The sequence below is a fragment of the Pagrus pagrus genome (genome assembly GCF_965226575.1).
Source record: "Pagrus pagrus genome assembly, chromosome: 10".
NCBI lineage: Eukaryota > Metazoa > Chordata > Actinopteri > Spariformes > Sparidae > Pagrus > Pagrus pagrus.
In genome coordinates this window covers 32,364,366-32,390,563 of record NC_140194.1, presented here as the reverse complement: position 1 = coordinate 32,390,563, position 26,198 = coordinate 32,364,366, and the positions used below count along the sequence as shown (strand labels likewise).

General features: G+C 43.2%; 1 protein-coding gene across 2 annotated transcripts in view; it reads right to left on the bottom strand.

The window, feature by feature from the left end:
* tesmin (testis expressed metallothionein like protein) overlaps positions 1-25,270 on the bottom strand; it is a 109,641-nt gene extending 84,371 nt beyond the window's left edge. Inside the window, exons 1-3 of one of the 2 annotated variants that reach the window (XM_084363894.1) lie at positions 25,166-25,270; positions 23,616-23,823; positions 23,288-23,380 (exon numbers count right to left, since the gene is read on the bottom strand). In XM_084363894.1, the coding sequence (XP_084220020.1) occupies positions 23,288-23,380; positions 23,616-23,823; positions 25,166-25,241 (377 nt within the window). In that variant the 5' untranslated portion in view covers positions 25,242-25,270. The remainder of the gene's footprint in view (positions 1-23,287; positions 23,381-23,615; positions 23,824-25,165) is intronic. The other variant, XM_084363893.1, reaches the window with a different exon arrangement.
* Between the last annotated feature and the right edge of the window lie 928 nt (positions 25,271-26,198).

Below are 26,198 nucleotides of genomic sequence, written 5' to 3'. Positions count from 1 at the left end.
CAGCTCAAACGATTTTGGGACAATTCCACATTTGACCACAATGTAGCTGCAATGGAGAGTGGCGCTGTTTTAGGCTACAGGTAGAGTGAATGGAGAGGGGGACTGCTAAACCGTATCAGATTGATTCAGACTGATTGTTTCACAGCGGTGGGACACCTCAATTATCTGGGTGACCTTGGATAATCACTTGTGCTTTCTTTGTTTTACAGTAGAGCTAAAATATGAACATTAGTTGTTTTTTAAGGAACATTGGTTTACTGGTAAAATTGCCGACCTGAATTATTGTCCCAGTCCGCCCCCGTGAGCCTATATCACGGCCTGACTGGATGTTGCTTAAATATAAATCAAATCAAATCAAATCAAATTTTATTTGTATAGCCCAAATTCACAAATCACAGTTTGCCTCAGAGGGCTTTACAATCTGTACAGAGACGACACCCTCTGTCCTTCGACCCTCGATTCGAGTGAGGAAAAACTTGCCCCAAAAAAAAGGCCCTTTTAACAGGGAAAAAAAAATGCGGAAGAAACCTCAGGGAGAGCCACAGAGGAGGGATCCCTCTCCGAGGACGGACAGACGTGCAATAGATGTCGCATGTACAGAGCATATAAGATAATATGTATGTAAATATAAGAATAGCCTATAATAATATCTGATACCCTAAAGACATCTGAGGTTGTGATTTTGCTCGCTCGCTGCAGCCACGGCTAAGCGGAGGCAGAAACAATTATGCACAGCCTACAGAAGTTTCAACGTCCATACAAGCATTTAAGAAATGATTCTTATCAGTTCCATAATTCAGAGAGGATTTTTACTCAACGAAAAAATCTATAAAGATCAGTTTTTAGGTTGAAGACACGACAGCAGCACGTATGTCCAGATGCTGATGTGTGTCAGCTGGGGCAGCGGGTCGGTGATCCATAAGACACATGAGAGCATTATGATTGGTGTATAGCTCCCCTGGTAGAGCAGCTCCCTCAGTAAGCAGAATCATCGCTAGTATGGGTTCGAATCTCAGTATAGGTTGTACCTTTAGTTAATGTGTTTTCTTTTCTCATCATCATTATGATCACATATGGCTTCAAGTTTGAGCAAATAAATGAGCAAATGAGCATTAATTCTCCGCCGGGCCGCGGCACCAGCTTTCCTGCTTGTGTACATAAAATACATTAAATTCTGACACCACAACTGTAGCGTACCGAATATCAATAGATGATAACCAGAAAAAAAACGTTCTATTGATCTGATTCACCGGCTTCATGGACGTCGGAACTATTTTCTGAGAGGGGGGGTGAGATTTTTGTTGGGAGGGGCGGGGGAAGCACACACTTTTATCAATGATAATCAATCAATCAATCAATGACGTCATGGTGCGCAGCCAGGTTTTCAGCCTGCGCAAGGCTGAGAAAGAGCGCTCGGATGCCGAGACAGATATTGGCAGGGCCAGACACAGCTTAATGAGCTTCTCCACCTCCGACAGCATGGAGCGGGTTTGGGGCTGCAAGGTTTGCAGGATGGACACACCCTGGATGGTGCTTACTTCTCGTCCCCTACACACATCCCTCAGTATGTCCAGCTCAAGGCTTAGCCGCTCTCGTGGAAAGGGGGTCAGTTCCGAGGAACCCACATCCACTCGTTTCCCCTGAGCCGCCTCAAGAACTGCCTGCTCTCGCCCTGCAGCTATGCGGAGTCCTTCCTGATCAAAACGCCGCTCCACCTCAGAGCGCACCAGGTCCATATGCAGCCTGACTCCTATGCCAGATGCCTAGGCTACTGTATGTAGTCAGGCAGGCTGCATGTCACATCAAAAGCATAGATCTATGATCTATATAATAATAATTATATGTAAGAGATAAATGTATGTCAGATTCTTTATTTTTTTAAAGCGTAATGCCGTGGGTAGGGAGGCTGATGGAGTGCGGGGGGGCGGATGCGGCCGCACCCCTAGTTCCAACATCTATGACCGGCTTTCTTTCTTTCAGTTGTGGTGTCAGAATTTAACACAAATATTTGTGCTTTCTATTCCTTATATGTGATGTCTGTAGGAATAAAAAGCACTGATAATTACATCATTACATTATGTCATTTTTAGTAGTTAAAGTCACTGGATATAAAAACGATTCATCAATATCAGTTAAATGTAAAATGTATTGTAGGCTAATTATCAGTGCTTTTTATTCCCACAGACATCATGTCAGGATCTGGTTATTATAGATTCAATATTTATCACCACAGTAACAGAGTTACATACATTGGCAGCTGTAAACACTCATAAAAACATTAGAAAAATAGGCTACATATGTGGGTTTGTTGCCTACCTGTTTACTAAACATATAAGGAGCAGTTAACGTTTATAATCATCAGAGAACGTTACAGACATTGTTTTTGGTACGTCTGTTTACCAGATATATTCGTACATATTCGTGTGTGAATGTGTAAATGAGAGGCTTTAATTTAAAGCACTTTGTAGAAGGAGCTTTATAAAGTTCACTCCATGACTTCGACGTACGATTCAGCGCTCAGTGAAGCGTCTATGTAATATGTATATCTATGGCTAGTTCCCGATATATCTAACACAGCAAGAGAGGCGGGACTTGAGGCAGAACAGCCAATCATCAGCCGGTCACACTGAAAGCCGGTGTCATGTTTGAAGCAACAACAGGAGAGGGAGGGGGAGAGGAGGCATCCGCAGCGCAGACAGAGAGCAACCAGAGAAACTGAGCGACTGTAGTAAGATTTGAGCAGGAGGGAATGCAAATGTTAAGGCATCTGGAACAAGTTCGCTTAACTGGAAAGACCACATCCATCCCCCACACTTTTGAAAAGCTTGCTACGCCAGTGCCCCCACCCCCACCCCGGCGCGCTGAGGACAGCAAAGAGGTGTGCAACAAATACATTGATCACTTGGGCAAAGTCATCAAGCAAGTGATAGCATTAAAGGGAGCACCAACTGGCATGTGACTGGCAGACAGTGAACATTACGGCCAAGGGATCCCTCCTGCAGGGAGACTGCTTCAGGAACTCACTCCGCTTTAAATAACCTTCTGTATATCCGACTACTGTGAAGCTGCTGATTATGTATTTTAATAAAGCTAGAGGAAACTGTCTGACATGACGTGGCGTCGTTCTTCTTTCTATAAGCCTGTTGTAGAAAATATAAGGAATAGAAAGCACAAATATTTGTGTTAAATTCTGACACCACAACTGAAAGAAAGAAAGCTGGTGAATGAGATCAATAGAACGTTTTTTTTCTGGTTATCATCTATTGATATTCGGTACGCTACAGTTGTGGTGTCAGAATTTAACACAAATATTTGCGCTTTCTATTCTACACAAGCAGGAAAGCCGCGGCCGGCGGAGAATTAATGCTCATTTGCTCATTTATTTGCTCAAACTTGTAGCCATATGTGATCATAATAATGATGAGAAAAGAAAACACATTAACTAAAGGTACAACCTATACTGAGATTCGAACCCATACTAGCGATGATTCTGCTTACTGAGGGAGCTGCTCTACCAGGGGAGCTATACATCAGTCATAATGCTCTCATGTGTCTTATGGATCACCGACCCGCTGCCCCAGCTGACGCACATCAGCGTCTGGACATACGTGCTGCTGTCGTGTCTTCAACCTAAAAACTGATCTTTATAGATTTTTTCGTTGAGTAAAAATCCTCTCTGAATTATGGAACTGATAAGAATCATTTCTTAAATGCTTGTATGGACGTTGAAACTTCTGTAGGCTGTGCGTAATTGTTTCTGCCTCCGCTTAGCCGTGGCTGCAGCAAGCGAGCAAAATCACAACCTCAGATGTCTTTAGGGTCTTTGACGTGTGCACAAAAAAAGACCACAGTTAAACATAAAAGCAAAACGAAAACAGATAAACATAAAATGGGAATATCACAGATAAATACAAAATACAAAGAATAAGACCTTAAAAGACATTTAAAAGGCTTCATAGTGAGTTGTTGATGATGTTGATGGCGGATGAGATGAATGATTTTTTTCACTAAGTTTGTCCTTGCTAGAGGGACCCTGTAGCGACAGGCTGAAGGAAGGAGTTGGAATGAGGTGTGGAGTGGGTGAGGTATTATTAGCTTCATTCTTGTATTTAAGCAACAACGAACAGAAACATAAATCAGGCAACTCGGTCCATTCCCCGTTCATGGTCACTGCTCCCTGCTGCTGCATGTTGTCGTCTTCCTGCTCACAGATGCCACCTGGTAATTGTTTGGGCACATTGCCGCTTCTCATGAAAACACAATTGATCCTCCACTAAAAAGGTGCGTGACGCGTGAACTCGGCCACAACGAAGTAGTACCTACTGTAACGCCACGTAGCACCACTACACATGCATCCAGTGTGTCTAGCCTGTTATTCTCCAGGTGTGTGAAGACTGAGTGAAGGACAGTAGATATGGCATCCTCTGTGGATCTGTTGGTTCTGAATGCATAGTGGTGAGGGTCCAGGCTGGCAAGGATGTTGTCTTTGGAGAACCAGTTTCTTGAAGCACTTCATCATGATGGGGGTGAGAGCCACAGGGCAGTAGTCATTAAGACTAGACACAGTAGACTTTTAGGTACGGGAACGATGAAAGCGAGATGTTAAAAATGTCAGTAATAACATCACCTAACACATGTTGTTAGTACACAGCCAGGTAAATTATCTGGACCAGCAGCCTTATTCATATTCACTCTCAGCAGGATTTTTCTCACATCGGTTGTGGTTACTCACAGTAGCCAGTCCTCTGGAGGAGTAGACTTCACAGCTGAGTCTTTGTTGAGCAGTTCAAAGCGAGCATAACGTGTGCAGCTCATCAGGCAGTGTGGCCTCACACATGATGCCTGCTTTTGTAGCCTGTGTCATTTTGAATCGCCTGCCACCTATCCAGTCTCTGCTGGTGTCTCCTCTTTGCCTCCTTGATGCCAGCTTTCAATCTTGCTCTGTTGGTGATGTATGCTTCCTTGTCACCTGACCGTAGCTTTTTTGGCTCTGCAAAGAGCCCTCACCTCTCCATTCATCTGAGGACAAGTAGCAGTTTCCAAACCACTTCTCAGGAGAGAAAACGAGGCCAAAGGCTTTGTTGGGCTAAAAAATACCAGTGTATGACTTGAAACAAGTCCAATTTACGAGGGGTGTCATGATTCTCCAAATCCACGATTTGATTTGACTTTCACTTCGAAGTACACAATATGATTCAATTTTCAATTAAAACATTTTTTTAGCAATGAAGGCTATGCATTTGTTAGACTTAGACCTTTATGCCCTGCCTGCAATTTACATTTTTTATGAGATGCATGTGAACATGCAATGACGTCCCTACCGACACACATATCCTTACAAAGTTTAATTTGTGCAACTAAATGCACCATGAAGTGTTTTCCAGGACCACCTCAAAGTTTAGTGGACCAACTTTCCTGGTGACATGATATGGACCTTTCCACCGTGGTGCAAGTTTGAACAGTTTTTTGATTTATCAGCTTTTGAGTAAAGGTGAGTAAGAATCCAGACACGATCCTTGTATGGAAAATTCCTGTCTCTTCTCCCTTTATCATACTACTGTTTTTCTTTGTTTTGCTTTTTCCAGGTTGCCGCTAACAAGTTTCTTCAACTCAGCTATCTGGTTAGCTGTAGTGTAGGCAAATGTGTTTGGGTTACATAGTGGTGGGCTTAGCTCAGCATCCAAGGGACCTTTCAAAAGAAGACTGAGATTGAGCTCTGCAGGTGTAATTCCTGTGGACTCATGCACCGCCGAATTCAATGCGAAACAAAATTCAGGCAAGTATTTGTCCCAGCTCTTGTGGTTTTCCTCGACATATGAAGCAATCATGGCTTTCACATTGCGGTTAACCCTCTCTGTCAGGTTTGTTTGTGGATGGTAGGGCGAGGTCCTTTTTTGCTTGAGGTTCCACCGCCTGCAGGTTTCCTCAAAGACATATGAGAGCAGCAGAGCAGCAGCAGCAGAGCAGCAGAGCAGCAGCGGCGGCGGAGGCTAGCAACCAACTAGCTTACCGGACACCCAACCACCTCACCGGGCCCAGTATTTGGGCCCGTGCCGTTAAGTCTCGCCCCCTTCCACCATCTCAACTGTCTGCTATATGTGCTCCTTCAACGCCGTGGACTCCAACTGGAGTCCTCCTGTGTAAGTGTCTACTTCCTCCCTTACTGAAGCTAATGGTACATGAGCGATCCAGCTAGCTGCTAGCCAAACAAACTCCGTAGGCTACTACAAACACCGTTGCTGCCGGAGCTGTTTTCTCTCTTTCCACAGCCACCGTCTGCTCCAACCATGTCACCACGCACTTCACCATCCACCACCACCCCCTGCGATGATTACCAGAAAGCAGAAAAACACATCACTCACCTCAAGGAAAACATCAGACGACTCTCAGACGAACTCCAGAAAAAAGACTCTCTCCTCACCGACTTCATTGACACCGCTGCCACACAGTCCAAAATCATCTCCTCCATGAACTCAGCATCCTCTGGGACCCTTCTTCATCACCATGTCACCGGCCCTCTTCCTGCTCAACCCCCAACTCACAGGCCCCCTGGTCAGTGGTAGTGGGCAAAGCAGGGAAGAGTGGGCGCCCTCGCACTGCCTCGCCTCCATCCCTTAACCTCAGTAACCGCTTTGCCATGCTACCACCTGATGTCCCTGCTTATGTCCCAACGGCCGATGCTGCTGCAGTAGCTGGTTCTCGTCCTTCTCCTCATATGGAACTGGACTCCGTCCCAGCTGTGGCGGCGGTAGTTAGCGTTAGGTAGCGGTGGAAACTTCTCCCCCAGACGCGGCGGCGGCGGTGGAAACTTATCCCCCAGACGCGTCAACTCTTCCAGCGGCAGCTGCGGCGACGGCGCTCCCATCTCCGACTGCTTCATGGTTCAGGTCTGGAGCCAGACCTAAGAACTCAGCCAGTTTCCCACCAAACCGGTCTAAACAACTGCCGCTCTGGACGGATGTGGTCCGTGGCAAACACTCGGCCTCCTCTCAGCAGAACAAACAGCTGGGGAAGTCCTCCTCCTTCCACCGCAAGTTGCTGAGGGAGGCTGTCAACAGGCGCTCTGGTGGTCTTCCCCGCCCTCAGCTACCTGAAGAGCTGTCTCCAAAACTGGATCGCAGCCCCGCATCTGGAGCTCTGGCAGCTGCTGTGGATCTCCCATCCTCCTCCTCCTCCGCCTCCTCCTCCTCCACCGCCGCCCTAGCTGCCGCCGCTGCTGCTCCTGTCCCATCTCTCACTGCTGTGGATCAGGAACCCACTCCTCTCTTCCCCCCCACTGCCCCGATCGTCGGCAACTCCATCGTCGGTTGGTTTGGGAGGCAACAGGCTGCTAAGGATATTCCTGACGACCGCTCCCCTGTTCTTGCTGTTGGAACCTCCATGGTCCGACATGTGGAGATCAGCAGATGCAGCACTTCCTGCCACCCAGGTGCGCTCGTTCAGGACATCAATGACGTCATCCCGCAGCTGCTCTCTCAACGTCCGTCAGTCTCCACTGTGGTTGCTCACATTGGTATGTGCGACCATAAACTGCAGCAATCGGAGAAGCTTAAGGACGACTACATCTCCCTCATAAACACCATTCTAGACTCCAACAAACAGTGTGTAGTTTCTGGCCCCTTTGCTCCCCCGTTTCGGTGATGTAAAATTTAGCCGACTCAGACAACTCCACATCTGGCTCAAAGGATACTGCCGCAGCCGTGACATCCCATATGTGGACAACTTCACCTCTTTTCTCAATAGAATTGACCTCTTCAAAAATGACCGGCTCCACCCAAATCTCATCGGAACCCGCCTCCTATCCCTGAACATTGAACTCACCCTGCGCTCCTGCATGGCTTACTCTGGTTGACGGTCAGCAACTCCACACTCCAAACATTATAGCAGTCCAGTGATAATCACATCTATCCCTGTAATCACAAACTTTAGGCCTAAGAAATGCACTTCTGATCTCACCAGTTCAGCTAACCTCAGTAATCTTATCCATATCCCTCCAGTTATCAGCCCCTCACACAGCAATGCACCTCAAAAAATAAAAATGGCTCTATTAAATGTCAGGTCACTTACAAATAAATCATTTTTAATAAATTAACTCATTAGGACCCACAGTTTAGATTTCACTTTACTAACTGAAACCTGGCTGGATAAAAATGGAGCCGCTACACTCATTGAGACTGCGCCTCCAAACTTCAATTTCTTCCATACCACTAGGACTGATAGGAGAGGTGGTGGGATTGCTGCTGTCTTCTCTGATATTTATGGCTGTAAGGAAGTCCATCTTGGTGAATTCATATTATTTGAATACCTTGCTTTGTCAGTACATTGCAAAACTACAGTCTTAATAATAACTGTTCACCGTCCACCAAAATCCAAATGTGGATTTCTGGAAGAACTTTCTCAGCTATTATCTCAGGTTTCCACTGATTATGACTGTCTTATTATATCTGGTGACTTTAATATTCACATTGACATTAAAACTGATCCAGATGCCATAAGCTTTATTAGTCTGCTGGAGGCATTTGACCTCTCTCAACATGTCCGTGGACCCACCCACAATAAAGGACATACTCTTGACCTTGTCATCTCAAAAGGACTTAACATTACAATGCCTCTTGTTGTGGATGTAGCCTTTTCTGATCACTGTTGCATTTATTTTGATGTTTCTGCTTTCCCTGTACAACATAACAGTTCCCGATTACTCAAAAGACGCATAATTAATGACAATACTATTGAAAGCTTTCAAAAAATTGTAAATGAGATGTCATTGTCCATGATATCTTCAACTTGTGGACAACTTCAACTCAAAGATACAGAGTGTATTTGACAAAATTGCACCACTCAAAACTAAATATGTAAAAAAACAAAAGGCTCCCTGGAGAAATTAAGTGGACATCAGATACTTAAAGAGAAAGTGTCGTCAGGCAGAGCGACAGTGGAGAAAAACAAGACTTCAGGTTCACAATGACATCTATAAGGATAAACTGAATGAATATAACAAAGCAATTAAACAAGCCAGACAATCATTCTTTTCTAAAATCATCAATGAAAATATTAATAATAGCAAAGTGCTTTTCTCCACTGTTGACAGACTTGTTAACCCACCATCCACCATTCCTTCAGAAATGTTGTCCTCAGAAAAATGTGATCAATTTGCTTCTTTCTTTAATAACAAAATCATTACTATTAGACAAAACATTAGTGCTCTAAAATCTATAACTGAACTTGCCCTTCCTCTCTCCAGGAATTCCACCTGTGTCATGTCTCACTTTAAATGTTTAAATCTGACAGAGCTTGACAATATTGTTGGTCAGCTCAGGTCCTCCACCTGCTGCCTGGATCCTCTCCCAACTGCTTTTTTCAAAAATGTCTTTAACTGCTTAGCATCAGAGGTTCTACATATCATTAACTGGTCTCTCCAGTCAGGTATATTTCCCACATCACTAAAAACAGCTGTCATCAAACCACTTCTGAAGAAAAACAATCTGGATCAAAGTGCCATGCAAATTACAGGCCTATCTCCAACTTACCATTCCTCAGCAAAATACTTGAAAAAACAGTCTACATTCAGCTCAAGAATTATCTTGCATCAAATAGCCTTTTAGATACTTATCAGTCTGGTTTTCGGCCCCACCATAGCACAGAAACGGCACTTATCAAAGTTTTAAATGATCTACATATAAACACAGACTCCAAAAAAATCTCCATTCTTGTTCTACTTGATCTTAGTTCTGCGTTTGATACCGTTGACCACTGGTCCAGTTCTAAATTGGTTCAGAACCTACCTTCATGATAGGCAGTTTTATGTCTCCATTGGTGAATTCAACTCCAACAATATGAACATTACATGTGGGGTACCACAAGGGTCAATTCTTGGACCACTGCTGTTCAATCTCTACATGCTTCCACTCTCACATGTCATACGCAAACATAATCTTAGTTACCATAATTATGCAGATGATTCGCAACTTTACATTTCACTACATCCAGATGACCTATCACCCATAATATCCCTCACTCAGTGTATCAAAGACATTAATCAATGGATGTCAGAATTTTTTTTACAACTAAACAAAGACAAAACAGAAATACTCATCTTTGGTGCACAGGCTCAGAGACAGAAAATAGCAGCACATCTCAACTCTCTCTCTCTTGACAGCAAAACTGGAGCAAGGAATCTGGGTGTAATCATCGACAGCAATCTAAATTTCAGAAGTCACATCAACCACATTACAAGATCATCTTTCTATCATCTCAAAAATATTTCCAAATTGAGGGGCTTTCTGTCAAAATCAGACTCAAAATTAATCCACGCATTTATAACAAGTAGACTAGATTACTGTAATGGTTTATTCACTGGAGTCCCAAAATCAAGTATTCAGAGGTTACAACTGATTCAAAATGCAGCTGCACGTATTCTCACTGGTACTTAGAAATATCAACACATCACACCTGTTCTTAAATTTTTGCACTGGTTACCTGTTAGTACAAGAATCGATTTCAAAATACTACTCCTGGTTTACAAAGCACTACATGGCCTTGCACCTCAGTACATCACAGACATGCTCATCACCTACACCCCAACAAGAACACTTCGGTCAACAGGCAGTGGCAACTTACTCATTCCTCGCACCAGATCCAAAGAAGGGGAGGCAGCTTTTAGTGTATATGCCCCACGAAAATGGAACACCTTGCCTGACACAGTTAGACATGCCACATCAGGAGCCATCTTTAAAAACAGATTAAAAACATATCTTTTCTCAACAGCATTCTGTTGAACTGCGTGTGTACGTGTGTGTGTGCATGTGTCCATATGTGATTGTGTGAGTGGGTGCGCATGTGTGAGTCTAAGTGCTGAAGATGACATATATGATTGTTTACTTGCACTTGCACTCTTCTTGTTTTCTATTCGATTTCTAATTGATTTTTATATAACTATGTATACCTGTTGTGAAGTACATTGAGTCTGCCTTGTGCATGAAATGCGCTTTATAAATAAAGCTGAATTGAATTGAATTGAATATGACACAAACTGGGAACCTTGGTCTGAGAGGATGAAAGTTGGCACACCCCAACGAGTCAGAATCTCCCTTGTTAGAATCTGGGATACTGTCTCAGCTGTTGCTTTGTGAAGGGGAAACATTTCAACCCATCTTGTATAATAGTCCACAAAGACAATGTGATAGAGGTTGCCATTGGAGCTTCAGGAAAAAGGTCCCATGAGGTAGGGCTGGGCGATATGGCCTCAAATCAATATCACGATATATTGAGCAACTCACCTCGATAACGATAAATGAACGATAAGTACAAAATCCCCCCCCCCCCCCCCCCACGCCTAAAAAAAAAGGTTGTGTCACTTGTAAACAAATAATAAATAATGTAATGAACAAAAATGTCAATAATAACACTGCCATGTGACAGGTGACAACTTTAAACTCTTTTAAACAAATAAGAGCACTGATGATTAAGAATAAGAGGGGCTTGAACAGGGCACTTCAAAAAGGAGCAGCAGACTTGGTATCCTGACCTGTTTACTCAGACTAGTGTTGTAGATGTGAATCTGACTCATGGTTGCATGTGATCACTCTACTCTACACACTAGTGTTTACTCCAGGTTCTTGCTAAGAAACACTAGCATGTTTACCATTTCAGGTTTCAGGCAGGATCTGAGGCATGTAACAATGTTTCCTCCAGAACTGAAAAAGCCACTTTTAAGATTCACCGTAGTTTCGTTTCCAGGTCAAACTCATTTACAATGGAGGTGCACGGGTCAACTTTTCTGTAGCATCAAAATCGCTATTTTTAAAACACTAAGAAGACTCGACACAACATGAAACTTTGCTCGTAGCATCACCAGGGTCTCTACACCTGAACACGAGCATTGAGAACATCGTTTGTGGACACAAAGTTTGCTTAAAAGAAGGTTTTTGAACAGCTCACGTTAGCTTAGCCGTCCTGCCAGTCGAGATGCGTCGATCCCCGAATGCGGCGTAACATGAAGGAGAAAGCTCCATGTTACATCGGGGATCGGGGATCGACGCATTCCCAGGAAGTTCCAGGTCTCAGGTTTGTACAGCTGGCAAACTTGGCAACATCGCAAATGCTCTCTCACATCCATGCTCATCTTAGGCCAATACACAAGGGCTTGCCACCTTTTGTATGTTTTGTATCTCCCATGATGGCCAGATGAAGGATCATAATGATAATGGTGGAGAAGTTGTTGGCGGAGTGAAGAAGGAATGTAAGGATTTTGTGAGGTACGACTCATCCAAGCATGCGGCACTGTATTGTACTTCCCTTTACGATATTCCACTGTAAAGGAGAATTCTTGGAGCCGGAGTGCCCATCAAATCAGTCGAGTGCTGGGCTTTTGGGTTTTAAAAACCCAGAGATGAATGGTCCGTCACCACTGTGAAGCGTCTGCCTTCCACGCATTATCTCCATTTTTCCAGGGGCCCAGATGACAGTGAGGCATTCTTGCTCTGTTGTTGAGTAATTCCGCTTTGCCTGATTCGGAGTACCGCTGGCGAAGGCAAGGGCTTGCTCTGTACCCAGTCCAATCTGTTGGGCCAAAACAGTCCCCAAGCCGACGTCACCTCATCAGTGTAAAGACACACCATCCGATAGAGGATGGTGTGTCTGGTTTACCTACTTTCAACGGTAAGCGTGTTGCGTCATTGCGTCATTTTACTGTTGTTGTGTTACTGATAGTGATAGCGTAACTGTGCCGCTCCGGCTCGTCCGAGCAGATTATTGTTATATTCCTTACTGCAGCGGCCGAATTCCCGCTTATAATTAAGCACGTACTAGTCCACTAAAGCATTCAACAATACTCTGTGTTTATAGCTTGGTCGCTGGGCTTGCTGCTGTTTGTAGCTCTCCTAGCTCTGCTGGCTAATCTATCGTGTCCTAGCTTAGCCACTATCAGCTAGCGATGGCTTCTCTCTCTCCCTCTCGCTCTCCTCTTTTCTCTTGCTCGGTGTGCCAGATGTTCAGTTACACCTCTGCCTCCCTTAGTGATACTGGTACATGTATTAAGTGTAGTTTATTTGTAGCGTTGGAGGCGAGGCTCAGTGAGTTGGAGGCTCGGCTCCGCAGCATGGAAACTCCGACTGTAACTGCTGCAGTTAGCCAGGCCCCCTTAGCTAGTGCGGACCAAGACCAATATAGTAAGATCATAATACATGTCGGCGGTAATGACTCGCCAGTCGGAAGTCACTAAGATTAATGTTGAGTCGGTGTGTAACTATGCCAAAACAATGTCGGACTCCGTAGTTTTCTCTGGGCCCCTGCCAAACCTAACCAGTGATGACATGTTTAGCCGCATGTCATCATTCAACCGCTGGCTGTCGAGGTGGTGTCCAGCAAACGATGTGGGCTTTGTCGATAATTGGCGGACTTTCTGGGGAAAACCTGGTCTGATTAGGAGAGACGGCATCCATCCCACCTTGGACGGAGCGGCTCTCATCTCTAGAAATTTAACCCATTTCATTAGCCAACAACCAGCCTGACAACCCAGAGTTGAGACCAGGAGGCAGAGCTGCAGTCTTACACGCTTCTCTGAGCTTCCATTAGATCAGTTTCACACCCAAAACTTCATTGAGACTGTGTCTGCCCCCCGACCACCTAAATTAATTAAATTAATCAAATCAAAAGTCCACAGAAGAGGAGTTGTGCATGAAAATCTAATAAAAATTAACAGCAACTCTGCAATTTCAAAACAAGACAAGAGAATTAAATGCGGACTCCTAAATATCAGATCCCTGTCATCGAAAGCTGTATTAGTAAATGACTTAATTTCAGATTGTAATATTGATTTATTCTGTCTTACTGAAACCTGGCTGCATCCTGAAGAATATGTCAGCCTGAATGAATCCACTCCCCCTAGTCATATTAATACTCACATTCCTCGAGGCTTCGGCCGAGGAGGTGGTGTTGCAGCTATTTATGACTTAAGTCTGTCAATCAATCCTAAACCTAAATTAAATTATAACTCATTTGAAAGCCTTGTTCTTAGTCTTTCACATCCAATGTGGAAAACTGTACAGCCAGTTCTATTTGTTGTAGTGTATCGAGCACCTGGTCCTTACTCAGAATTTTTATCTGAATTCTCTGAGTTTTTATCAAGTCTAGTCCTCAAATCAGATAAAGTAATTATTGTAGGTGATTTTAATATTCATGTGGATGTCGTTAATGATAGCCTTAGTAGTGCATTTATCACATTATTAGACTCTATTGGCTTCTCTCAGTGTGTACATAAACCAACTCACTGTTTTGACCACACCCTTGACCTTGTTCCTAGCTTATGGTATCGAGATTGAAAATCTAACAGTTTCTCCACAGAATCCTCTTTTATCAGACCATCACTTAATAACTTTTGAAGTTCTATTACTGGACTACACACCAATAGGCAAAAACTCCTTCACTAGATGTCTATCTGATAATGCTGTAGCTAAATTTAAGGAAATTATACCGCTGGCACTAAATTCAATGCCATGTCTTAATAAAATTGAGGACTCCTCCGCTAACCTCAGTTCCTCACAAGTTGATCATCTTGTTGATAGCACTGCAGGCTCATTGCGAACAACACTGGACTCTATTGCCCCTCTGAAAAAGAAACCTATAAAGCACAGGAGGTTAGTTGGTAAATTCTGACTTATATTTAGACTGCTTCTCTCCCATTGACCTCCACCAACTAACTTCGATGGTTTCTTCATCTAGACCAACAACTTGTCTCCTAGACCCCATCCCAACTAGGTTGCTGAAAGAAACTTTACCTTTAATTAGCACATCTCTACTAGAAATGATCAACGTGTCTCTATTAACAGGATACGTACCACGGTCCTTTAAACTAGCTGTAATTAGACCGCTCCTTAAAAAGCCTTATCTTGATCCAGAAGCTTTAGCCAACTATAGACCTATATCCAACCTCCCTTTCCTCTCCAAGATCCTTGAGAAAGCAGTCGCCATCAGCTATGTGACTTTCTTCATAACAACAGTTTATATGAGGATTTTCAATCAGGTTTTAAAACACATCATAGCACAGAGACGGCACTGGTGAAATTACAAATGACCTCCTAATCGCTTCTGACAAAGGACTTATCTCTGTCCTGGTCTTACTAGATCTTAGTGCTGCATTTGATACCATTGATCATCACATTCTACTACAGAGACTGGAACACTTAATTGGCATTAAAGGACCCGCATTAAACTGGTTTAAGTCCTATTTATCGGATCGATTTCAGTTTGTACATGTTAATGATGAGTCATCCCTGTATACCAAGGTTAGTCATGGTGTTCCTCAAGGCTCCGTGCTTGGACCCATACTATTCACCTTATATATTCTCCCTCTAGGAAATATAATTCGGAAACACTCCATAAACTTTCATTGTTACGCAGATGATACCCAGTTATACCTATCAATAAAGCCAGATGAAATTAATCAGCTTACTAAACTCCATGCATGTCTCAAGGACATTAAGACCTGGATGACCTGCAATTTTCTGCTGTTAAATTCAGATAAAACCGAAGTTATAATAATTGGTCCTAAACACCTTAGAGATGCATTATCTAATGATATAGCTAGTTTGGATGGCATTAACTTGGCCTCCAGGACCACCGTCAGGAATCTGGGAGTTATCTTTGACCAAGATATGTCCTTCAACTCCCACATAAAACAAATTTCAAGGTCTGCATTTTTTCATCTACGTAACATTGCAAAAGTCAGGCCCATCCTGTCTCAAAAAGACGCAGAAAAGCTAGTCCATGCATTTGTTACTTCCAGGCTGGACTATGGTAATTCTCTATTATCAGGCTGCCCTAACAAGTCTCTAAAGAGTCTCCAGCTGGTCCAGAATGCTGCAGCACGTGTACTGACAGGAACTAAGAAAAGAGATCATATTACTCCTGTATTGGCCTCTCTGCACTGGCTCCCTGTAAAATCAAGAATAGAGTTTAAAATCCTTCTCCTCACTTACAAAGCTGTTAATGGTCAGGCACCATCATATCTCCAGGAATTCATACTACCCTATCACCCAACTAGAGCATTACGCTCCCAGAACGCAGGATTACTTGTAGTTCCTAAAGTCTCCAAAAGCAGAATGGGAGCCAGAGCCTTCAGTTATCAAGCTCCTCTTCTGTGGAACCATCTTCCTGTTTTGGTCCGGGAGGCGGACACCCTCTCTACCTTTAAGAGTAGACTTAAGACCTTCCTTTTCGATAGAGCTTATAGTTAGGGCTGGCCCAGGCCTGTCTTGGACCAGCTCTTAGTTATGCTGCTACAGGCCTAGTCCGGGGGACAAATGACACACTGAGCTTCTCTCTCCTCGTCTCCTCTCCATCTGTATACATTATGCCTGTATATGCCCCATCTCTGCATGTCACTGACTTCACTTCTTCCCCAGAGTCCTTGTGCTTTCTAGTCCTACAGGCTCTCATGGATCCTGGCCGCGCCCGGGTCGTGGATCGTGGATGCGCCTACTGCTATGGCCCTGCCTGATCGTGGATGCGCCTACTGCCACGGCCCTGCCTGACACCCACCACTACTGTCGCTAATATTAGTCATATCTCTGTTACATACGTTCCACTACTACTATTGTAATGCATTACTACATACTATCCTTACCGTTAACCACTACTACTGTTATCACTAGTAATCACATTTCCATTGCATTTCATTGTTGTTGCTGTGATGCCTCTTTATGTGCTTTCATTCCTGTCAACCATCCATTATAATTGTATACATTGTGATCTCGTTGATCTGCTCTGTACATGCGACATCTATTGCACGTCTGTCCGTCCTGGGAGAGGGATCCCTCCTCTGTGGCTCTTCCTGAGGTTTCTTCCGCATTTTTTTTGCTCCCTGTGAAAAGGGCTTTTTTTTGGGGCAAGTTTTTCCTCACTCGAATCGAGGGTCAAAGGACAGAGGGTGTCGTCTCTGTACAGATTGTAAAGCCCTCTGAGGCAAACTGTGATTTGTGAATTTGGGCTATACAAATAAAATTTGATTTGATTTGATTGATTAAACGATGAAGGAGAGGCTGAAATCAGGATGACCCAGGATTGGTGGTGAAACCAGATGTTGTTTCAGGGCCTCAAAGGCTACCTGACATGGGGAAGTCCAGCTGAACTTGGCTCCTTTCCGTTTAAGGGCGATGAGTAGTTTAGTCGGCTGAGAGAATCAGGGCATGAAGCAATGGTACCATCCAGCCACCCCAAGAAACCTTTGCAGTTCTTTGATGTTCTGAGGGACAGGGAAGACCTGTACTGCCTTTGTCTTCTCAGCGGAAGAACTGGCTTTTTTTCATGTTTACGGTAAGGTTAGCCTCTCGTAGTTTGTCAAGAACTGTTTGTATGTCATAGCTGTGCTGTTTGAATGTATCAGAATAGATGATGATTTCATCCAGATACACAAAACAGGTGTTTCCCCGTAAATCCCCAAGGACTAGCTCCATCAGCTTTTGGAAGGTAGCTGGGGCATTCTTCAGTCCGAACGGCATTACCTTGAACTAGTACAGGCCAAAGGGACAGATGAAGGCAGTTTTTTCCCGGCTGCCTTTATCCATTTGGACTTGCCAGTACCCACTATTGAGGTCCAAGGTAGTGAACACCACAGCTCCAGCCAACGATTCCAGTATTTCCTGGATGTTTGGTAAGAGGTAAGCGTCTGTGTGAGTGGCTGCATTCACTTTCCTGTAATCCACGCAGAACCTTGGTTTTGGATCACTTTTTTTTTGGCACTTAGACAACTGGAGCAGCATACGGAGAGGTAGGTGGCTCCATGATGTCCTTCCAAATTTTTCCTCCACATGCTCTTTGATTATCCGAAGCCCGGCTGGTGACACACGATAGGGCTTCTGTTTGGTGGCACTTCATTGGTGAGGAAAATTTTGTTTGTGAGAACACAAGTGCATTCCAGTGTTGCTGTGCAGACATCTGAGTTTTTCTGTAGTTGACATAACAACTGATTTTTCCCAAAATCATCCAGGTGAGTGGTGTTGGTGACAGCCTGTAGGAGGTCATGGCAGGGCAGCAGAGGAACCAGGTCCACAGGAGCTACAGCAGAGAAGGAGGCAAGCTGTGGTGGAAGCCCAGCATTTTGCCTTGCCGCAGATCCTCTCAAGAAGTGATACTGGTGCTTCTTGTTGGACTTAAACCAGTAACGGTTCTCAGATACATCAAACTGCAGGCCAGAGAAGAAGGTGAAATCAAGTCCCATCACTGCAGGGAAAAACAGGCAGGCAAGATGACATAAGGTAATGTCACTCTAATGTGAGGTTCATTTCACTCCAACCTAAAGGCTGTCTTCCTTCTCCATCTGCTAAGTAGAAGGGTCCCCTTGTCCAAGGCTTCAGCACATCCTGCTGTCCTTTCACTCCTGTCCACACATTTTCATTTATCAGAGTGTAAGATGAACCAGTGTCTAGGATGGCGGTTCCCTTCCATGGACCAATGTTCTGTGGTACCATCAACTGGCAGGTAAGCTGGCCTTCAAATGAAGAGGAGTTTACAGAGGAGGTTTCTCACAGGTAACTTGAGTGAGTGAGGGAACCAGGTGTAGCGTGACCTTCTGAACATGGGAAGTTTTGGTAGTTTGCTGATGTGAGAGTCTAGGACATAGGTCGCTAACAAGCGGACCGCGGTCCGAGTCCGGACCCAGACGCCGTCCTATACGGACCTGGACCTAGTTCAATAAATTATTTAAGTATTTTTTACAGCCTAAACAGTCACTATACTATATTTGCCTGGAGGCATGCTCCCGCGTGCACGTGAGTCTCCCTCGCACCCGCCTGCATTACGGAAGCTGCGCCAGACAAGATCAACAGAACTCGCGATAGATACACACTGGTATTTACATCCAGCTGTGAGTGACCGAGCGACACACAAACACAAGAGGGATCTGCCTGCACTAGTGACTTGAAACTCACAGCAGGATGTAAATACCGGTAAATACTTGTCTGGCCCGTCTTCCGTAGTGCAAACGGCTGTGAGGGAGACTCGCGTGCACGCGGGAGCGTGCCTCCAGGCAAACATAGTATAGTGACTGTTTAGGCTGTAAAAATGTACTAAATGACGTTGTTTCGAGTAAACTCTGGATGTCGCCACTTCAGGACACTTGGATTGCAGCGGACAAGCAGTATGGAGGAATATTACAAAGTTTTTGTGTAGTTTTATGGACCTTTTCGTCTCGGGCACATTGTTATATGGATTTTTGCTGCAGGAAGGTACCCACGCGGGTCTCCAGCTGCACTTTGAGGAATAAGACATTACACCGGACTTCTCATCAGCATGAGGGTGAGTCGATAATGAATTTTGTTCTAGAGTGAACTATTCCTTTAAGATGTGAAACATTAACAAAGAAAAAGGGAAACTCAAGCTGCTGCTACACTTTATTTTATTTTTCAAAAATGAAGTACTTTATTTTAAGATGCACATTTTTTAAAAAGCTATTTTATTTATTTTCACTATTTTATTTTTAAATGCAGCCCTTCTTTTCCTTAAAGAGAGAAGAAAATAATACATATCTGCAGTATTATATATCTGTATAATTAAATGTTAAGTGACAATAAATATTGTCAAAATGTTTTTGAATTGTTCTTTCTTTATTTGATTTGACAGTCAGTTGTTGATTACATGCAGACGTTGATACAACTACTGGGCTACTTCAATATATATCACACTAAATCATAATGCAAGTTAGACATTATGATGTTCCTTTGCTTGAGGAAATTTTCTCTAACTGGACCTATTTGAATTTTAGTTGAATACCCCTGGTCTAGGAGAAGAAGCTCTGTTAAAGTGCCAGGGGGGACAGGAACTTGGTGCATGACTTCCATTGCAGCGCCAACAGTACACTTGGGGGGGTCGGTTATGGCTAGGTTGGTTTGGTTGGACAGGGTTTTATCTGTTAGGAGACAGAGCAGCAGATTTAGAGGCAGCAGGCTTGGATGTTTTCCTGAGTAAACTCTTCCTCTGTTCATACTGCAGCTGGTTCTCCCGATCCTTCCCCAGTTGCTGACCAAGGCGGACAAGTCCATCAACAGAGGTAACTCTGCTACTTCTCAGCTGACTGGCCAGTTGTGGGTCAATGATTTTGAGAATCAACTTTATGATCTCATCTTCTTCAATATTAGGTTTCCAGCGCTTGCATAGTGACTGGTACATGAAGGCAAAGTCTCTGACGCTTTCACCCTCTCCCTGAACTCTATTGTGCACCCTCTCTGCAAGCTCACCTTCATAGACTTCTGCCAGGAAGGCGGCACGGAACTAGCTATGGAATTCCTTCCAAGTATGGATTTTATTGCGGCCCACATCGCACCAATCTCTTGCGGTCCTGTGAAGCACATTCCGCAGGGTGGCAATGAGCTCCTCATCTGTGAGTGGATTGAAAGCGAGGAAATCCTCACACCTTTCCAGGTATTGGAGTGGGTCAGGTGTATCATTAGGTCTCCCAAAGGTTGGGAATTGAAGTTTAACAGGACTCTTTCCCATGAACCTGCTCTTTAATTCACCATGAATGGTGGATCCTCCAGGTGACCCAAAATTGTCCTCCGGCATGCCAAACTGTACAGTGGATTGTAGTCTGGGGCAGTTTGAAATAAGTAGGGACTTTTCTCCCTGTAAATGGGATTGAACACTTGCATGGCCAAAGGTGGTGGGGACTTTAGTTGTCGTTAGCTCCTCTGACAGTGTATGTATGTATGTATTGTGTTTTTGCAGTGGGAAAGATCCTCTTGCAGGTGACTTACAGCATCAGACATTGGGGTAAGAACAGAGTAAAGATCCTTAAGTAGGTCAGTATGATGGTGTTTTAACCTCCAACCAAGGGATGCATTGAATTGTGTTTGCAGATATTCAAGCTGCTTATCCATATGTTTGACAATTTCTTTTTGCCTCTCACGAAATAGTTCGATCAGTGTGCTGGTTACTTGTTCAGCACGAGTTCGGTTTCTTTTGTCATTGGTTTTATGTTTTCCTTTAGCTCCTGCCTGTAGTCATGTTTGTCCTCAACACTTTTCTGTAGCTGCTGTTGAATCCCAGAGCCAGAAGCATTTTCCTTCAAGGCAGAAATTGCAGGCTGGGGTCCTCCATTTTCATTGCTGTGGTCTGTGTTAACAGCATTTTGAGCTTAAGAGACTAGCAAGCTCAGAGAACATAGTCAGGCCCATGTCCAGAGAGTATGTTGTGGGAGATAACTCCTGGGCAGGCACTGGTTTTGTTGGTGGAGACTCCACTGATCATCCGTACATTTCACACAAGGACTCTGAGTTAGCAGCAATTTTGTTTTCCTTTGTTCCTTTGTTCCAGTAATAAAAGTTTTATCTTAACAACTGGTGTGGGTTTATTTATTTATTTATTTATCATTCAATGATATTGTATTTCATTTAAGTCCCATCTGGGGTGCCACTTTTTATGTGACAGTTTGACTTTGTGGTCTCTCTTTGTTTTATTTGAGTTTCTCTTATTTTGTTAGGGGTGCCAGCCAGGTTTCTCTGCTGGCATTTAAAGCAACACTTGGTAGTTTTTAAACCCTAAAATAATGTTTCTAAACTCAGTTAAGTGGTAGAAAAACAGTTAATATGATGAATGGTGACGTCTCTGCAGCCTGAGGGGGGTCGTGCTGGCAGCAACCGCACTGTGTAACCTCTCAGAGCGGGTAGGAACCTATCTGACGTAAAGGCGTCTAGTGCGACCTGCTTTACGGCATACGTCACACGTTTATTCATTGCTGGATTTAGCCGGCAGCTACTTGGATTTTTTGTAAACCAAAGCCATGGCCGAGCCAGCTAAAAAAGCCAAGAGGGAGTTGTCTGAGGAGGCGAAGAAAAGAAAAAGAGAAAGTGATAGAACAGGAGCCTGGACACGGATAAATATTGGACCAGCTTACACTCGGTGGCACGAGCTGAGTAAGAAATGGGTTTCAAGACTGATGGTGACCTAGCCTTGATGCTACTGGATTTGTAAGTCATATATTACATACATATTTATTATCTTACCGCCTTTTACTTTGAGTTGATTTGTTGTTATGTGGTGTTCACTGGGGCACTATTTGTCCACAGTTTATAACCATAATAAAGCCGGGAGATAATCTAATGCTGTCCATTTCGATAGCTTGCACGTTTTCATGTAGTGACTGTAAACAATGACTAACTTACTAAAACACTATGAATGTCTTGTCTTGAAAAGTTGCAGATTCCTTAGTTCATGCAGATAATCAATGTAATTGTTGAACAGTGTGGTCTGGAGGTAACTTTAGGCTATTGTTGTTATCGGTAACGTTAGCATGCTACTTGCCGTTGTTGTACCGAGTTGGTTGTAGTTATTACACCAAACACAACGTCAACTTGCGACTGTATTTAGTAACTCCCGAAAACATAGTTATATTTTCAGACGTTACTAAACACATTCACGCCCAAGCGTCGTGTTTTGGAAGTAACTTAGTCGGTGCAATCACTATAACCAACTCGGTATGAGAATAATTCTAGCATGCTAATGTGCTGTGCAGCCTATATGCTAACAAACTACCAACTGCTATCTCTGAATCTAGCTTGTTGTTGGCACTCGAGTGAGGCTTTTTCAGACGATTTCGTGATTCGCCGGCTCCATCAACAAATTCACGTGTATTTCCCCAGGGATGCTCGTACAGGGACAGTATTTACAACACTGGTAACAGATAATTGCGCTTCTCAACCAGCTGGTGGTAGTAATGAGTCCAAACTACCTAGTGTTGCTTTAAGATCAGTCAGTCAAGTCTTGTTTTGTTTGTCAAACCTCACAAGGATGCACAACAAAAAATGTACACCTGACACATTGAATGACCACTCAACCCAACAAGAACAATGCAAACACAAAATATTAGTGCAAAATCAAATATATTTAAATTCACAATTCACACACACCACACAACACCCTAAATCCCACAGTCCCCAAAGTCTACAGAACAAAAAAAAACAGTAGGCTGTGAAAATGGGTGTTTCTGGGGTGTGTACAGGTGGTACAATCCAGTGTTGAAATCCTGGTTGTCACAACACACACATGCTCTTTGTGATCTTTTAAATGTTTTCATTAAGGAGCATGTGCTCATTTGGAGAAAAAAAAAATCAGCGTAGAGCCCTGAGAAGTAAAAAATACTGAAGCTGCTGTTCAATTGTTGCTGACTGGCATGAAGATCTCAGCATTTGTTTAAAAACATGTTTATTGGGGCCTAACATTTTAGGTCAATATCTAGTTAAATGACTCCAACATGCTACAGTGGAACAAAATGTTATACTGTAAAGGGAAATAGACTTACCCAGTGAGGATGTGATACTGACTCGACTGGGGCTCTAGGTGGTAGTCTGGATAGGTCAGCTGACACTGAGTGGACTGACATGAACAGGGGAACCTGAAATCCAAAATTTTGATCGACTGCTTAAGTTTGTGTAAAGCATGTGAAATAATAGATACAGTATGTGTATTTTCTTGAGTATTTTTTTTATATGAGGTCAGGAGATTTGTACAACAGCTTATTCCAAATAAGATAAAAAAGTATATGGCCTGCAAATCATGTTGATAATGGCTGACAGAGAAACAAGAATAGAGAATTTCAAAATTGTTTAGCGAATGACTGAATATTATACCTTGAGTTGAGAGAGTCCACCATTCCTGGCTGGATAGTATTCTGGTAAGGATCGGGAATTACTCCAGGCAGACTGACATGAGAAGGGGGGCCTGCCCATACATAAGTCCCTGCAGGGCCATGGTGTACATTACTGTCCCTCTCAGAGCCAGAGAGTGTTGTGTTCAGCTCTTTCATAGGGCTATTCTTCCCACCAGCATGAAAGTCACCTGTTGTAATCATAGATTAAATATGAAGATGTTAGTCAGGGATTTTGACAAAAGTGTGTCTATGAAGGTAATGCAAAGTTACTTTTCACTGGGATTGACCTGAATTTCCGCATCCCTGCACCATCTTGATTTTTAATTGATTCATATTGACTATATCCAGCATATAGAAATTGGTATTTTGTGAAAGTTGCACACCCCACAGTACGCAAATACAAATCCCATGTCTGCAACAATTCATCAGATAAAATGTAGGTGCTAACTACATGTATGTACAGCTGTGATAATACCCTCTTACTGATGCTACATGAGTGCAGAAACAAGTGAGGGGGGGGGCAAGTAGCTGCGACAGAGCGACCTTCATTTCATTGTTGTTGCTGTGATGCCTCTTTATGTGCTTTCATTCCTGTCAACCATCCATTATAATTGTATACATTGTGATCTCGTTGATCTGCTCTGTACATGCGACATCTATTGCACGTCTGTCCGTCCTGGGAGAGGGATCCCTCCTCTGTGGCTCTTCCTGAGGTTTCTTCCGCATTTTCTTTTTTCCCTGTTAAAAGGGCTTTTTTGGGGCAAGTTTTTCCTCACTCGAATCGAGGGTCAAAAGACAGAGGGTGTCGTATCTGTACAGATTGTAAAGCCCTCTGAGGCAAACTGTGATTTGTGAATTTGGGCTATACAAATAAAATTTGATTTGATTTGATTTGATATTACAAGACACTGTACCATCAAATGATTTTGAGTTGTTATTTTAAAATTTTAAAAAAATGTTACATAATGTTGCTTTCATGGAGAGATCTTTCTAATGTAACTTAATGTTACCCTTCAACGTCATATCTTCCACATTCCTCATTGTGACACATTTACTGTCAGACTGCTCCCTTTAACTCCTGATAGTTAAACCCACACTTCGACGGCACTCATTTTCTTATTCAAATACTTTGACTTCTTCTTCATAGCCTTCCGCAGCGTTACGTTACGTTAGCTAGCTAACTAACTGCTTCGCATTTGAAGTTAGCTAGCTAGCGAACGACTGTTACAGGTTTGAGCCAAACGTCAAAGGTGTCTTCTTGATAGTTACCAAATTAATTACAATTATTAACTCAAACTACTGGACGGCCACAATTACCAGTTATGGTGCTTGTTTAGTCTGTAAGTTAAACCGATGTTAATGTAAGATTAATTTGATAATACGAGTGATTAACGCAACTGAAATTTCAGCTTTTTCAGGTGCAACGCGTTGTCGTGCGTATGTCAAACAACAGGGTCGCCAGTGTCAATGACCTCCTGTAAGAGGTCTAAAATTAAAAATATGTAACGCTACATTTAACTGGTCACCTACTTGTATGCATGTCGCTTGGCTTGCGGACGGCTTTAGACGCGCACCGTTCCAACCGCTGACAGACTGGTGCCTTCATGTCCTCCAAGAAGTGTCGATATTACGGAAACTACTTTGTAAAGCGAGAAAGGGTGGAGCAGGTAACGGTTAAATTATATTTCGATTAATTCGCTGACGTGCGCTTTATGAGAACAACCATACACATGTTTAGCTAATAAACGAAAACTATAGTACTTATTACTTTGTTGTTTTGCATCGTAGGTTATAGCTGTATTTGATTTTGTCGCATTTGTAAAATCACTTGTTGAATAACTCCTCTGACTGAAAGGGGCGACAAGTTACATGTATTTTCACAAAGCCCATTCACACACAGAACAAGCGCTCCTTAAAATTTGAATGTGAAAAGAGGGATTGTGCTTGATGCGCATTGCCCTTCACAATTTTTATATTGATCATTTCTATTCACTAAATATTCTTAATTTAAGGTCTCCAAAACCTACCCAGGCGTTCAAAGAACATTAGGTGAGTCGGCAGTGCAGTTTAATGGTTCAAATATTACATACAGCTTGATACAGTTTTAACCATTGCCTTTATTTGAGTTTTTCTCACATTAAGAAAATGTAGCCTATTGTCTGTGCAAGTTTCAGCCCCTTAGCTTTGTGTATTGAATTGCAACTTAATTAATCGTTGACTGGTGAATAGTGAGTTACTCTGCTTCTATTAATGCTCATCCCAATTCTTTGGTTCAGTGTTGCCTGAATGGGCCTGCTGCTGCTGCACAAGTAAATTCAACCAATATTATAGCTCTAATTCATTTTTCTAGGCTGTCTGGGCTAAAAGTTAAGTATCTGTTTCACTCATACATGGAATTGCACCTTTTCTCAAGACTGTGCCAGTGATTGATACACTAACACCACTAATTCATATTTATATATAAGAATGTTTCAACACAATAAAGGTTGTCCCCATTTCAATTTCCTGTCATTTTCCCAGATGTGGACAGCCATCGGAGTAGCAGTGCAGCCCTGGAGGAGGA